This window comes from Salvia hispanica, chromosome 4 (genome assembly GCF_029641045.1).
Source record: "Salvia hispanica isolate PSC_SH4W2 chromosome 4, Shi_PSC_v1, whole genome shotgun sequence".
NCBI classification, from domain to species: Eukaryota; Viridiplantae; Streptophyta; class Magnoliopsida; order Lamiales; family Lamiaceae; genus Salvia; species Salvia hispanica.
Window position 1 is genome coordinate 13021574 of NC_142695.1, and position 12346 is coordinate 13033919.

Sequence of the window (12346 nt, forward strand, 5' to 3'; positions counted from 1 at the left end):
GGTGTATTGTTAGTGGAGAATGAGAACCACCTCATTAGAGAGATAAAAGTTTCCTTAAATAGAATTTGTCTATTTTTAAGGGACATCCCAAATAGGCAAATGTGGTCTATTTTTAAGGGACGGAGGAAGTATTTCTCAATGTTTTGACTCTCTAATGACTTCTAGTATTTGTAGAGTTCGGAACATGCTTGATTCGACTCTATGATTCGGAAATGAATCAAGAGTAAAACCCAAAAAGAAATACCCAGATCAATCGTAACATAATTAAATATTCGAAAAAAAGGAAACAAATTTAATAGCCCCTAAACAAGGAAGGGAAACACAAGTTTTAAAAGAGATAAACCTTAAATCTGTAAGTCCTACCCGGTCTGGGTGGAAGTGGCAGCAGAGCCACCTGGACTGCTCGTCTCCTCTACCCTCATCGTGCGTTTGGCGCATCTTCACCTTGGCCGGGTAGGCATGCTCCCTAAACCAGCCAGCTCGCTTGGCCTCTCTGGTCATCCCCTGCTCCCGACCATTTTTCACTCGGACTGGGTAAGCGTGGCGCAAAGCCACCCAGTCCGCTTGGGGTCCCTGGAATTGCCCTCTCTTCAAAGCGCGACTTTAGTAAATTGGTCATAACTCCCTCCATCGGACTCCTATTTAGGCGTGCGAGGTACTCACGCTAAGCTATTTACAAGATAAGACATCAGTAAGTTGACCTGGCCCGGGTGTGGTAATTTGGAGGCCACCCGGCCCTCTTGGAGGCTCTGTCGCCCCATTTAACGCTTCAATGCGGTTTTCATAAAATGTCCATAACTCTCTCCGCCGGACTCTGATTGAGGCATGTAAGGTACTCACGCGAAGCTCTTTCCAAGACGAAGTCATTGGTTGTCTTTGAATAGCGTTTGGATGTCATCTTGATAGGCCAATTACATGAACCATGTACACAATCCTTGTGCTCATCATTTATTTTATTATTATCATTGTTTATTTTCTAATAATGTGGTCGGTAAACTATAAAACAATTGTAACATTTGTACTGCAAGAGACTACTGTCTCATTTATTCATACATATATTGAAAGGAAACATAAAAACTCAAGAACCAACTTATTTGAGTCTGAACAAAAACACAACACACAAACAAACCCAAAAACACTTGACACGCACGCTTACACAATGAAATCTTAGCCGATCTTAGGAATTCTAGTGACGATGTCATCATCGTCAACGAAAACCCACACACGGCCGCACCTATAATCCGAAGGGATGAAGGATTGTGTTGGAGGCACAATGATGCCATTCACGAACGGGTTCTCTTTCTCGATCACCTTCACAGCCTCTTCGCCGGAAACCCCCACTAGTTCCGGCCATGAATCCTTTCCTATACATACCATAGAAATAATATGTTGAATATCAGAAGTTATATAAACTTACTTGTATTGCAAATATCTATATTACTATACATATCACATTTACCTTGACAAAAACTCATTGTTGTAATTAATTGCAATAAAGAGATGATATATGCATATTTGTTGGTGTGGTTTATAGTGTTAGCATAAATGGGGTATTTATAGGGGAAATTCAATGACAAAGCGCATGCAAAACGTGGTTTATCTTTTTTCTCCATCCTCTCAATAGTTATCTTCGTTTTGCGGTCTTAAAATATTTTCGATCTACAGCTAAGGGATTGATTGGAGTGAAACAACTGTACAAATATTATTTAGCTACAAACTTTTTTTAATAAAATGAAAAGCACGAGGCTACATAGGGTGAGAAAGTGTCTTCTATAGGCGTAAAATGTCCCAATGTAAGAAAAAATTGACTTAATGATTGCAAAAAAAACCTTTTTTATTTAATGCATGTTGGATTATTAAATACTTTTGTACTTAACTGTTGAATAATTTCGTACACAAAAACCTTATCCAGTTGTGGCCCTCATGCATTCAATATATCACCTACTCTATTGTGCAACTTTACATGCAAAACGTTTTTCTTTTGTTGCAATAATTCATATAGGGCCACGTCATTTTAATGGCGATGTATATGGAATATAAGAATATTAAGTATTTCCTCCCTCCACCATTACTTATAGTTGTAATTAGTTTTTTTTCGATCCATTTGCTAATATTTGTCATATTACATTTACCTTGACAAGCTCTCATTGTAATTAATTGCACTAAACTGATGATATAAGAACATTGGTTTGTGTATTTATCGGGAAAATGCAATTACAATGTGCATTCAAAACGTGGCTTGTCTTCTTTCTCTATCCTCTCAATAGTTATCTTCATTTTGTGGTCTTTAAATGATATCTAGCTCATAAAATGCGAAATTTCTTGGATCGTATACACAGTTGATAACTTACATGGATGTAATTGGTGTGCATTAAAAAAAACAATATTTTTATATTTTACAAAAATATTGCTTATTATGAAAAAAATAAATTGGGTTGATCAACTTGTTGGGGTGGAGCCAATGAATAAGTGCTATTTGGGGGACCAAACTGCAAATATAATGGAATGGGTTTTAAGCAATAGACCGTTACCATTCAAACGGTAATGAGCAGTTGGGAGGTTTGGGATTTTGTTAGGGCTCCAGCTTGAAGCTCACTTGCAGCTCGATTAATTGAGTGAGTTCATTTTCTTTGTGAGATTCTACTTGTTCTAGCTAAGAGAATGTATTAGAATTGAGCCACTCACCCCTTAAAAGACCTCATAAGGGGGAGGATTATCCATACTTATATAGGTAAGCTAGGATAAGCACTGGCGGACCTACACTCAATGGGGGAGCGGCTTTAGCCCCTAATGAATTCATTTTTTTTAATTATTTTCTACTATAAAGTTCTAAAATTTATTCTTATTCTATACACATTATTATATAAAAGCCCCTATTAATAATCTAAATTACGTACAAATTTATTTTTAAGATAAAATTTGAGAATTTAGCCCCTACTCCCGTTCATTTCTGCGTCCGCCACTAAAGAGAAGAGATAAAGAGATAAATCCATCATCGGCTTGGGCCCGCTCTGATACCATATTAGAAATGAGCTACCCACCCCTTAAAAGGTCTCATAAGGGAGAGGGCTATCCACACTTATATAGGTGAGTTAGGATTGTTACCAAGCCGATGTGGGACAAGATATTAAGAATTTTAACAATGCCGAGAGCATAGTGAATTTGAGTGAGCTTGATTCAATTGTACGAGAGTTTGAATTGTATGTTTGGAGTGATTAATAAAGGTTTTGATTGTCTTCTCCGTGGACGTAGGTCTTACGACCGAACCACGTAATTCCCTTGTTGTCTTTGTTTTCATTCTTATTGTCGTCTCATTCTTCGCAATTGATTTGTTCTTGAACGTTTTGGGCTGCATTCACACAACTAATTGTATTGCAGCGAGCTTAATTATGATGTGTTAGGGGCTTATCATTATAGAGGGAGAATGATACAAACATTATCTAGTTTAATCACATCAGTTCTGTACACTTTGTATTTGATTGATATACACTAGCTATACGTAATACGTATATATTTTAAACAAATTTTTAGTGTTTTAGATTTAACATATGTTCGATTATCAAATACTCCATTTTTTCACTTGAAGTATAGGATATTTTAGTACTACTCCATCCGTCCCACTTTAGGAGTCTTATTTCAGTTCGGCACGAATTTTAATAAAATGTAAAGGAAAGTTTGTGAAAAAAGATAGTGGAATGTGCATCCTACTTTTTTATATTAGTTTTATAATAAAATGTGAGTGACAAAAGGTTAGTGAAATGAAGGGCCTAATACCATTTATGAAATATTCTAATCCGGACTCCTAAAGTGGGATATGAAAAAATAGTAAACAGAGACTCCTAAAGTGGGTCGGAGGGAGTATAATATATAAAACCCTATCTAGTTTGTGGGCCTTTTTCATTTAATACTTACGTGCGAAATGTTTCTCTCGTCTCGAGAATTTGTAGAGCATTCAAAGTTAAATGTTTGTCTCTATATAGCACAATACAAGTAAAATTTTGTCGCAATATATATAAGAAAATTATTTGCATGTAAATTTATTATTTTTAAACAAATTATATTTTGCATGTCAATTTAACGTGTTGGTAATTATTGAATAGGGGAGTGTTAGGGTGCCACCACATTTTAAAATAACGCCATACCATCATTCATAGACAATCATTTGTACACGTGGACGAATAATAAGCTGCCACGTGACAAAAAAAAGAAAAAAAATCCTTATAAAAAAGACGGCCAACAATATGGTATATACTATACAACTATCTATAACTATATAAAAGTCAAGTCCTCAAAAAAAAATTTTTTCCGCTCACTTTTAGGAAATATTGATAAGTATATTATAAAATTGTATTAGCATACAATATACAATATTAATATATGATTGATTTGATATAGAGAATAAAGTGATGTCAAATCACACTCTTTTTGACCATTGGATAAAAATAAGATCAAGTAGTCATTCTTTCTTTTAATTTTATTGACCCATGAGATTATGTCATTTATTACAATCTCATAAATCAATAAATATTTTATTTATTATTCAAATATCTTTTATATATTAAATAAAATGTATAAAATAATTATACCAAAATTCATATTTTTTCATCATCTACAAATTGAGATCACTTTTGTTATATTTCTATCCACTATCCACAAAAAAAATCTCTATTTCTCTCTACATGTAACTTTCTTCAATTTTATTATTTCTCATTTTTTCAAAATATTTATTCACCATGGATGATGAGAATAACATGTTCTCTAATTCCCAAAATTTCAATCGTCCCAAGATTATTTGTATTTAATTGTTGCAACTTATGATTTTTATTTATTTGTTTTAATTATTTTTTGTAATTTATCATAAATTTTTGTTATAATATAATCTATACATATATAAAAAGCCAAGCTGTGAGAATTTTTGTTTCCCCTTTTCGTGAATTTTTTATAACTATATAATAGTTGACTGATAAGCATTAATAGTTGTAAATCTGTTTTTATATATTTAACTCTATAAAATTTGAGGCTTCTCTTATAAATTGGTGTCAAACGACGTTTGGATGCATTTTAAACTAAACGATGGTGATTTAAGCATAAAGTTGTGTATCATAATTTAAATTCTTTTAATATAAATTGAATACATTACATATAATATCTTGATGAAAGAGGCCATTAAATTGTCTCACTCTCACCGATGTATTCCTACTATGAGGCCCTTATATATAATTTGTTTCTTATGTAGATTTATTCCTACTATGAGCCCTTATATATAATTTTGTTTTTTATGTAGATATATAAGAATTATCACAATTTAATTAAATTATAGTAGTGCTAAATAAACCTTTATTTTTGAACTTACATAATATTATTGCTCCCCAATACATGTACTCCAAAAATGGGCAATAGGCGGAACATCAAATTCAATACGAGCCCATTAGATATAAGTTCAATTTGTGTTGCTTTTTATTAACCTAACTTCGCGCTAACTATGGAAAATTCATTTGTGCGAATTGCATTCGATGCGAATTTCTTAAAATATGACATAAAGAAATAAAATGAGTAAAATATGAAAGTTCAAGATCAAATGTGAATAAAGTACTCCCTCCATCCCATAACAATTGTCACTCTTTTCTTTCGGTCCGTCTCACAATAATTGTCACACTTCATTTTTACCATAAATGGTAAGTAGGTCATACATTCCACTAACTCACTTCACTCACATTTTATTATAAAGTCAATATAAAAAAGTGGGTCTCACATTTCACTAACTTTTTCAACCAACTTTATTTTTACATTTCTTAAAACTGGTGTCCACAATAAGAGTGACAATTATTATGGGACGGAGGGAGTAAAAGAGAGCAAGATAAAAATTGAGTAATAAATGAGAAGTCATTTTTCATTTTAGATATAAGACTATTTTTTATGGATGGTCGAAAATGGAGATGCGAGACTATTTTTTGTAGACAAAGATAATATTTAATTTAATGGATGATTTGATAGTGAAGCTAAATTGGCCAAACGGGCTATGCAGGCTCAACCCATGCCTGTGAGGCCCGAATAATTCAATCACGAAACTTTGAAATTGTTACCCATTTAAAGCGAGTGAATATATTAATGGAGTCAATATTAACTTTTGGACTCTATGTATTGATCCTTTTGTGTTTTATTAGCCTTGGTTATACTCCATCCATCTCCAAAGAGTATGAACTTTGGGTTCGATGCGAGTTTTAATAAATAAGAGGAAAACTAAGAGAGAGAGAGAAGAAAAGTAGTGAAAATAATGTTAGTAGAAATAAATAACGGATTGATTGTTGTAATATTTGAGATGTTTCAACATGTAGATGTATTTATAGAGAAGTTATTTTTGGATCTTATTAATCAATTTGTATAGTTATTGCTACATATAAACTATAGTATTTGAGAATAAATTGGTTTTTTTATATATTTAACAGTAAGGCTATTCAGTAAAGCTATTCTATAGTATTAAAAAAATAAGATGTTTATTTGTACATTACAACTACAATATACAAAATGTGCATTTGTCGTCTTTATATATATACTACAAGTTATCTTGATTTTTTGGATGTGTGTCATTCTTTCGTTCATTGATTTAAAAATGAACACAAAACTACCCAAGATAGGAACTAGGAAGTGTTCTCAATATTTGCAGACCTCATATATTGCGGAAACTATTTTTTTCTGATCATGTGGCCCAGTCTGCGGGTGACAATAACGTATCTGTATTATACTCTACGTTTCATGTTAGTTGAGTAATTTTTTTATTTTGGAAAATTCCAAGTTAATTGAGTTATTTCTATTTTTGATAAAAGGTATCTCTCTAACTTTATTCTCTCTTTATCACTTTTACATTATTCACTATCCATTTAACAAAACAATTCTTAATCTCCGTGTCAAAAAGAAACGTATCTATGAACAAGTAACGGAGGGAGTACTACAAATGCATTCATGTAAAACGATTCCTTGTTTCTTACAATAGTTCGTTCATGTTTATAATGGCATGCCTTAGAGATAAAGGGAAGATTATGGAACAATACATGATTTACAATATTTAACAAATTCAAACTTATACTTCCTCGGTCCAAACTCCTTTTGACTTGATACGAGTTTCAAAAAATATAAGGAAAGATGATTAAAATTATTAGTGTTTGACTTGATACGAGTTTCAAAAAATATAAAGAAAGATGATTAAAATTATCAGTGAAATGTAGAATCTATTATCAAACTTAACAAAGTGGAGTGACACAATTAATAAAAGAAAACTATAATGAAAAATTGCGACGCATAACAAGCAGTGGAGGGAATATAATATTTGTTCACACTGCCACAAAATTGTCTAGAAGTGATATAATTTTAGTGCCACCAATTGAACGTGTATATACTTTATTTTTTAGTAACAAAAAATTTAGTTACATCTATGATGCATGTATATGCTAATTTTGCATGTAAAAGTGTTAGTAAATTTTCTTACTTCCTCAAATTAATTATGTCACTAAATTTTGCGACAAAATTTCATTTTATAGCGCACATAATAGTAGAGAGCAATTTATTTTTTGTTCTGTAGGTTTAACCGTCTTATTTTTTTTTATCAAACAAGGATTTATTTCTTTATTTCATCATACCAATCAACTTATAAGTTGATACAATTCCAACAATGGATGTTGGGAATAACTTGAAATTCACACGGTGTTTGAGAATTGACAAACACGAATTTTTGCATGTTTTTAAGGACTAGATCTGACTCGTTTTGAATGCCAAACATGCAAATTATGTTCTAAAATGGCATATGTTATACATTTGGTATTTTTGACGTGTTTGTTGATAAATGATAGAAAAAGACAGAAAAAGGTGCAAAAGGGGCCAAGGTGCAACAACCTCAGTTCAAGTCGAGTTTCCTGGAAGTGCTGAAGTCCAATAAGTGAATAATACATACCATTCTCTTCATCTTCGAAAGAGCTTCGCGTGGATACTTTGCGCGTCTAAATTTTATTCGCCAAAGCCTTTCTTTTTTATTGTGATATATATACTCACTTAAATATTAGAATTTTCACAACGAGACTGATATAATGTATAAAGTGGACAGTTTTAATTTGATCAAAATGGTTGTTAAAGGAAAAATTAAAAGTACACTAAGTTTGTATATTTGGCACGAAAACAAATGTACTACTCCCTCCGTCCCGGCTAAGATGACACATTGCTTAGCCGGCACGAGATTTTAGGAGTTATTAGTTAAAGTGTTTAATTGGAGAGAGAGAAGGTGGGTGGAAGTATTAAAGTAGAGAGATAAAGAAAGATGAATATTTTAATAGGAGTGAGAAAAAGTGGTTGAGTGTATTAATTGGAGAGAGAAAGTTACCAAAAAAGGAAATGTGTCATCTTAGTTGGGACAGACTAAAAAAGAAAACGTGTCATCTTAAGCGGGACGGAGGGAGTAGTATAAAATAAGGAAATAAATCTTCTTCATACTCCCTTCGTTCCTTAGTAATAGAGTCATTTTGCCATTTTGGTACGTTAAGATAGTAATAGAGTCATTTCCTTTTATAATAAAAGTCAATACATTTTTTCACACCTACTTTACTCTCTCTTACTTTTTTCTCTGTTCATCTCTCTACATTTTTAATTTTCCACTTTATTCTTCATTTACTTAATTCACCTAACACAATTTTTTCTTAATCTCCGTATAAAAAAGAAATGCCTCCATTACTATGGACCGGAGGGAGTATATGTTTATTTCTCACATAATACATGGTACGCATAACATTTATTGCATAGAAAATAGAGAATTTAAATATGCAATTTACATAGAATTATTTAGCTATTTATTATGACAAGGTGTGCATGGAATTATAGAAATTGGAATAATATATGTTCACTAATTTGTTGGAGTCTAACCAACAGTAGGAACCCTCTCAACTATTCCATTAGAGTCCACAAACACCAAAACTCGATCACAAAAGATAGCCGGGATGTACGCATCATCCGGTGTGATTACAACTGCGTCAACCGAAGGGTTTTCCTTTTCGATAGTAGCCACAGCGCTGTCTCCGGCAACCCCCACGAGCTCCGGCCACGAGCTCTTACCAACATCTGCATCGAAATTTATTTAGGTCTACAATTATTATCTCAAAACACGAATATCATGCAATTACAATATACTAAGATTGTTATAAACTTATAATAATACTCCCTCCGTCCCTCTATAGTAGAGACGTTTCTTTTGGCACAAGATTTAAAAAATTGTGTTAAAAGTGAGTTAAGTGAAGAGAGAATAAAGTAGGAAAGAAAAAAGATAGAGAAATGAATAGAGAATAAAGTAAGACGGAAGAAAGATGGTTCATTTTTGCCAAAAAAAAAAGAAACGACTAAGCTAAAGTGGAATAACCCAAAAAAGAAATACGACTCAGATACACAGGAACACATAGGGAGTACTTGTTATGTACCTGGACAAAATTCAGACATCTCTCTATCTCTATCTCCTTTGTTTGTGTTTTTTTTAGTATATGGAATGGAGTTGGATGGTTGTGCTTGAGTTATTTATAGGGCAGAAGATGATGAAGTTGCTTGTCGTGTGATTTGTAAAGATCTATCAAAGTCTTGTGTTTTTAAAGAATTGTTGAAAAGTAAGAGCGGCTGCATGCCATTCAAAAGTATTATACAGAAATGTCAATGATATTAAGTTGACAATCAAAATCTCATAAATCCAGCTAGAATGCTAGATGGATATGATCTTCAACATATATAATATATGGATAATGTCTTGTAAGGAAATGAAAAATTAAATCATGACGGCCGTAATATGAATTCTTGTGACAAAATTAAGAATTAGGGTGTCCACATTAATTGAAAGAAAATACACGTATACATGTGTAAGTGCGATTCATTTATAATAGTTTTCGTGAGATTTATAATTGCTTAATATATCTATATTATAGTTAGAGTTCTAACAATATACTGAGAAACAATATTTCTACCTATGTATGAATATTAATAAAAAATGTAAAGATATTATGTATTGAAATCATAACCCATTCAAAAAGTATTAATGATAAAAAATCGTAAGGGAGCAAATCATATCCACATCAGAGAATTAGTAAGAGTTGCAAGTATATATGAACTATCTCAACTCTATTAGTATGATGGGAAGTACCTTCAAAATCAAAACTTTAAAAGCTCTGTCCAAATAGACAATATCATATTAACGTGGAGTTCGAATATGCATAACCTTTATAAAACTTGCAAACAATCCCAAAAAAAATAATTGGAAGTCATATCAATGCCTACTGCCTAGCGTCCTAAACTTAGGAAGAATAATTTAGATTGACTTTGATTGTGTAAATATATAATGAATTATTGCATTAATGATATATGAGGGTCTCGAATAAATCATGAAGAATTTGTTAATAAATCATAATCATGACATGACAATGAATACCTACGAATTGATATAAATTAATATGTTAATGATATATAAATTGTTACATGCAAACAGATAGTATTTGTATTGTAAATTAAAATTTTAATTTTATTTGTAATCATAATAGATACTCCGTATAAAAGTCTCATTTCTTTCTGGCACAAGCTTTAAGAAATGTTAAGAAAAGTGAGTGAAAAAAGTTAATAGTATATAAATCTCATTTGTATATTAGTTTTAAATGAAATGCAAGTGAAACGTGGAACCTATTGCTATTTATTGTGAAAATGAATCAGAACTCCTATTTACAGATGGACCAAGACTCCCATTCGCGAACGAAGGGAGGATTGGGTAAGAATATCTACATATAAATGACTTCAAATCTCATAATTAATTATAAATAAAGATAATTTACAAACTAATAGTTTATGATGGTTTTAGAGGTGATTAACCCATGATTTTATTGAATTAAGGTGTCTATTATAGGTTTTCACTTATTTAGTCACCAATTAGATGAAGTAATGAGTTTGTTGGAGTTTTGAAGTGAAAACATGTTGAAACGGGCAAAACGGAGCGAACGAGCTGATTGCAGAGAGTTCACCCGGCCGGACGTTTTTCAGACACAAAACGCCCGACCCGGGCTTACCGGCGAGGAATCCAGAAAGTTGCCCGGTCGGACGTTTTTCATCCAACAAAATGCTCGGTCGGGCGTTAGGAGCTGAGATCGCAATACTGAGGAAACGCCCAGCCGGGCCTTTTCCCACTTATAAATCGTCCGTCCGGGATGATGACTGATGCCCATTTTTGGCATTTTTCACTCCAAGTATAAAAGAGAATTCTCACATTTCGATCCCTAACTCCCACACTACCAAATTAAGCAAGAGATCAAGAGATTGAAGAGGATTTGAAGCAAGGAGCTCCCCCCTCTTCAGAGATTGCAGGAAAAGACTCCCCAACGTCAATTCCACCTATAGGGAATTCTAGTTTCAATTTTCATCCATGTTTTGCTTTAATTTCTTTGTTTTCCTTTTTGTTTTGACTTTGATCACGAGTAGCTAAATTTCTAGTAGGGAATTGGAAGTTTGGATGGATTGTATGGATTGATTCTTTGGTTTAATGCTTATATATCTCATTTTGTTGGTTTTGTTGATTATTGAACTTTTATTATTTAATTGCTTAGCTACCAATTAGATACATCTTTTGCTTAATTGTTGTCATTGAGAAATGCATGATTAGGATAGATGTATAATCAACAACTTTGCGCAACCCATGTGATCGAGAAATGCATGTGTTAGAGAGAGGGCTTGAGTCCATAGGTCTTAGGAGTCGGCTTTGACTTGTAGGGAGGACACTCCGACATTAGAGGCCGACCAACGCGTTAGATACACTCGAGAGAGGGTCTAACTAACCATCCCGACTTTTCTAACCATATTCGACGCCCAAAAGATGAGCATAACCCGTAGGTGACATCCTTGATCAATTCTAACTGATCCATTTCCATATTCTTTCCCAATTTGTGTGAAACCATCTTTTACTTGCTTTGCTTAGTTAATTATCTCTATTTGCTTTTTTTGCTCTTGTTCTTAGTTAAGAAAACCCGAAAACACCTTTCCTTAGTCTAGATAGTATTCAAAGTTGCATCGTAGTACACAAACCGGCTTTTAGTCTTCGAGGATCGATAATTATAACTTGCCACGACCTACAAAACCCCGTACACTTGCGTGTGATATTTTGATCGATAAATGTAGTCGAGTCAATAATAGAAAATTATAAAATAATTTCTATTAGGGCAAAAATATTATGTCACTAAATCACTCTCCTAAACATATATAATTATATATAAATTGAAATGTAATCAGTTGTAAATTACATATTTCCTATAAACTGCCATAAACTAAAATTTGAATCATTAAATTTCAAGAT

General features: G+C 32.7%; 1 protein-coding gene and 1 long non-coding RNA gene across 2 annotated transcripts; both read right to left on the reverse strand.

Moving 5' to 3' along the window:
- Positions 1-1156: 1156 nt before the first annotated feature.
- LOC125192876 (uncharacterized) lies at positions 1157-1791 on the reverse strand. The gene is made up of 2 exons (XR_007171487.2): positions 1460-1791; positions 1157-1364 (listed from the first exon to the last, which is right to left on the reverse strand). It is a non-coding gene; the product is annotated as an uncharacterized LOC125192876 (long non-coding RNA).
- Positions 1792-8693: 6902 nt separating this feature from the next.
- Positions 8694-9563, reverse strand: LOC148927274 (glu S.griseus protease inhibitor-like). Its single transcript, XM_089057771.1, has 2 exons — positions 9453-9563; positions 8694-9099 (listed from the first exon to the last, which is right to left on the reverse strand). Exons 1-2 carry the CDS (start codon positions 9469-9471, stop codon positions 8900-8902), a joined length of 219 nt encoding a protein of 72 aa, XP_088913897.1. The 5' UTR covers positions 9472-9563; the 3' UTR covers positions 8694-8899.
- Positions 9564-12346: the final 2783 nt, after the last annotated feature.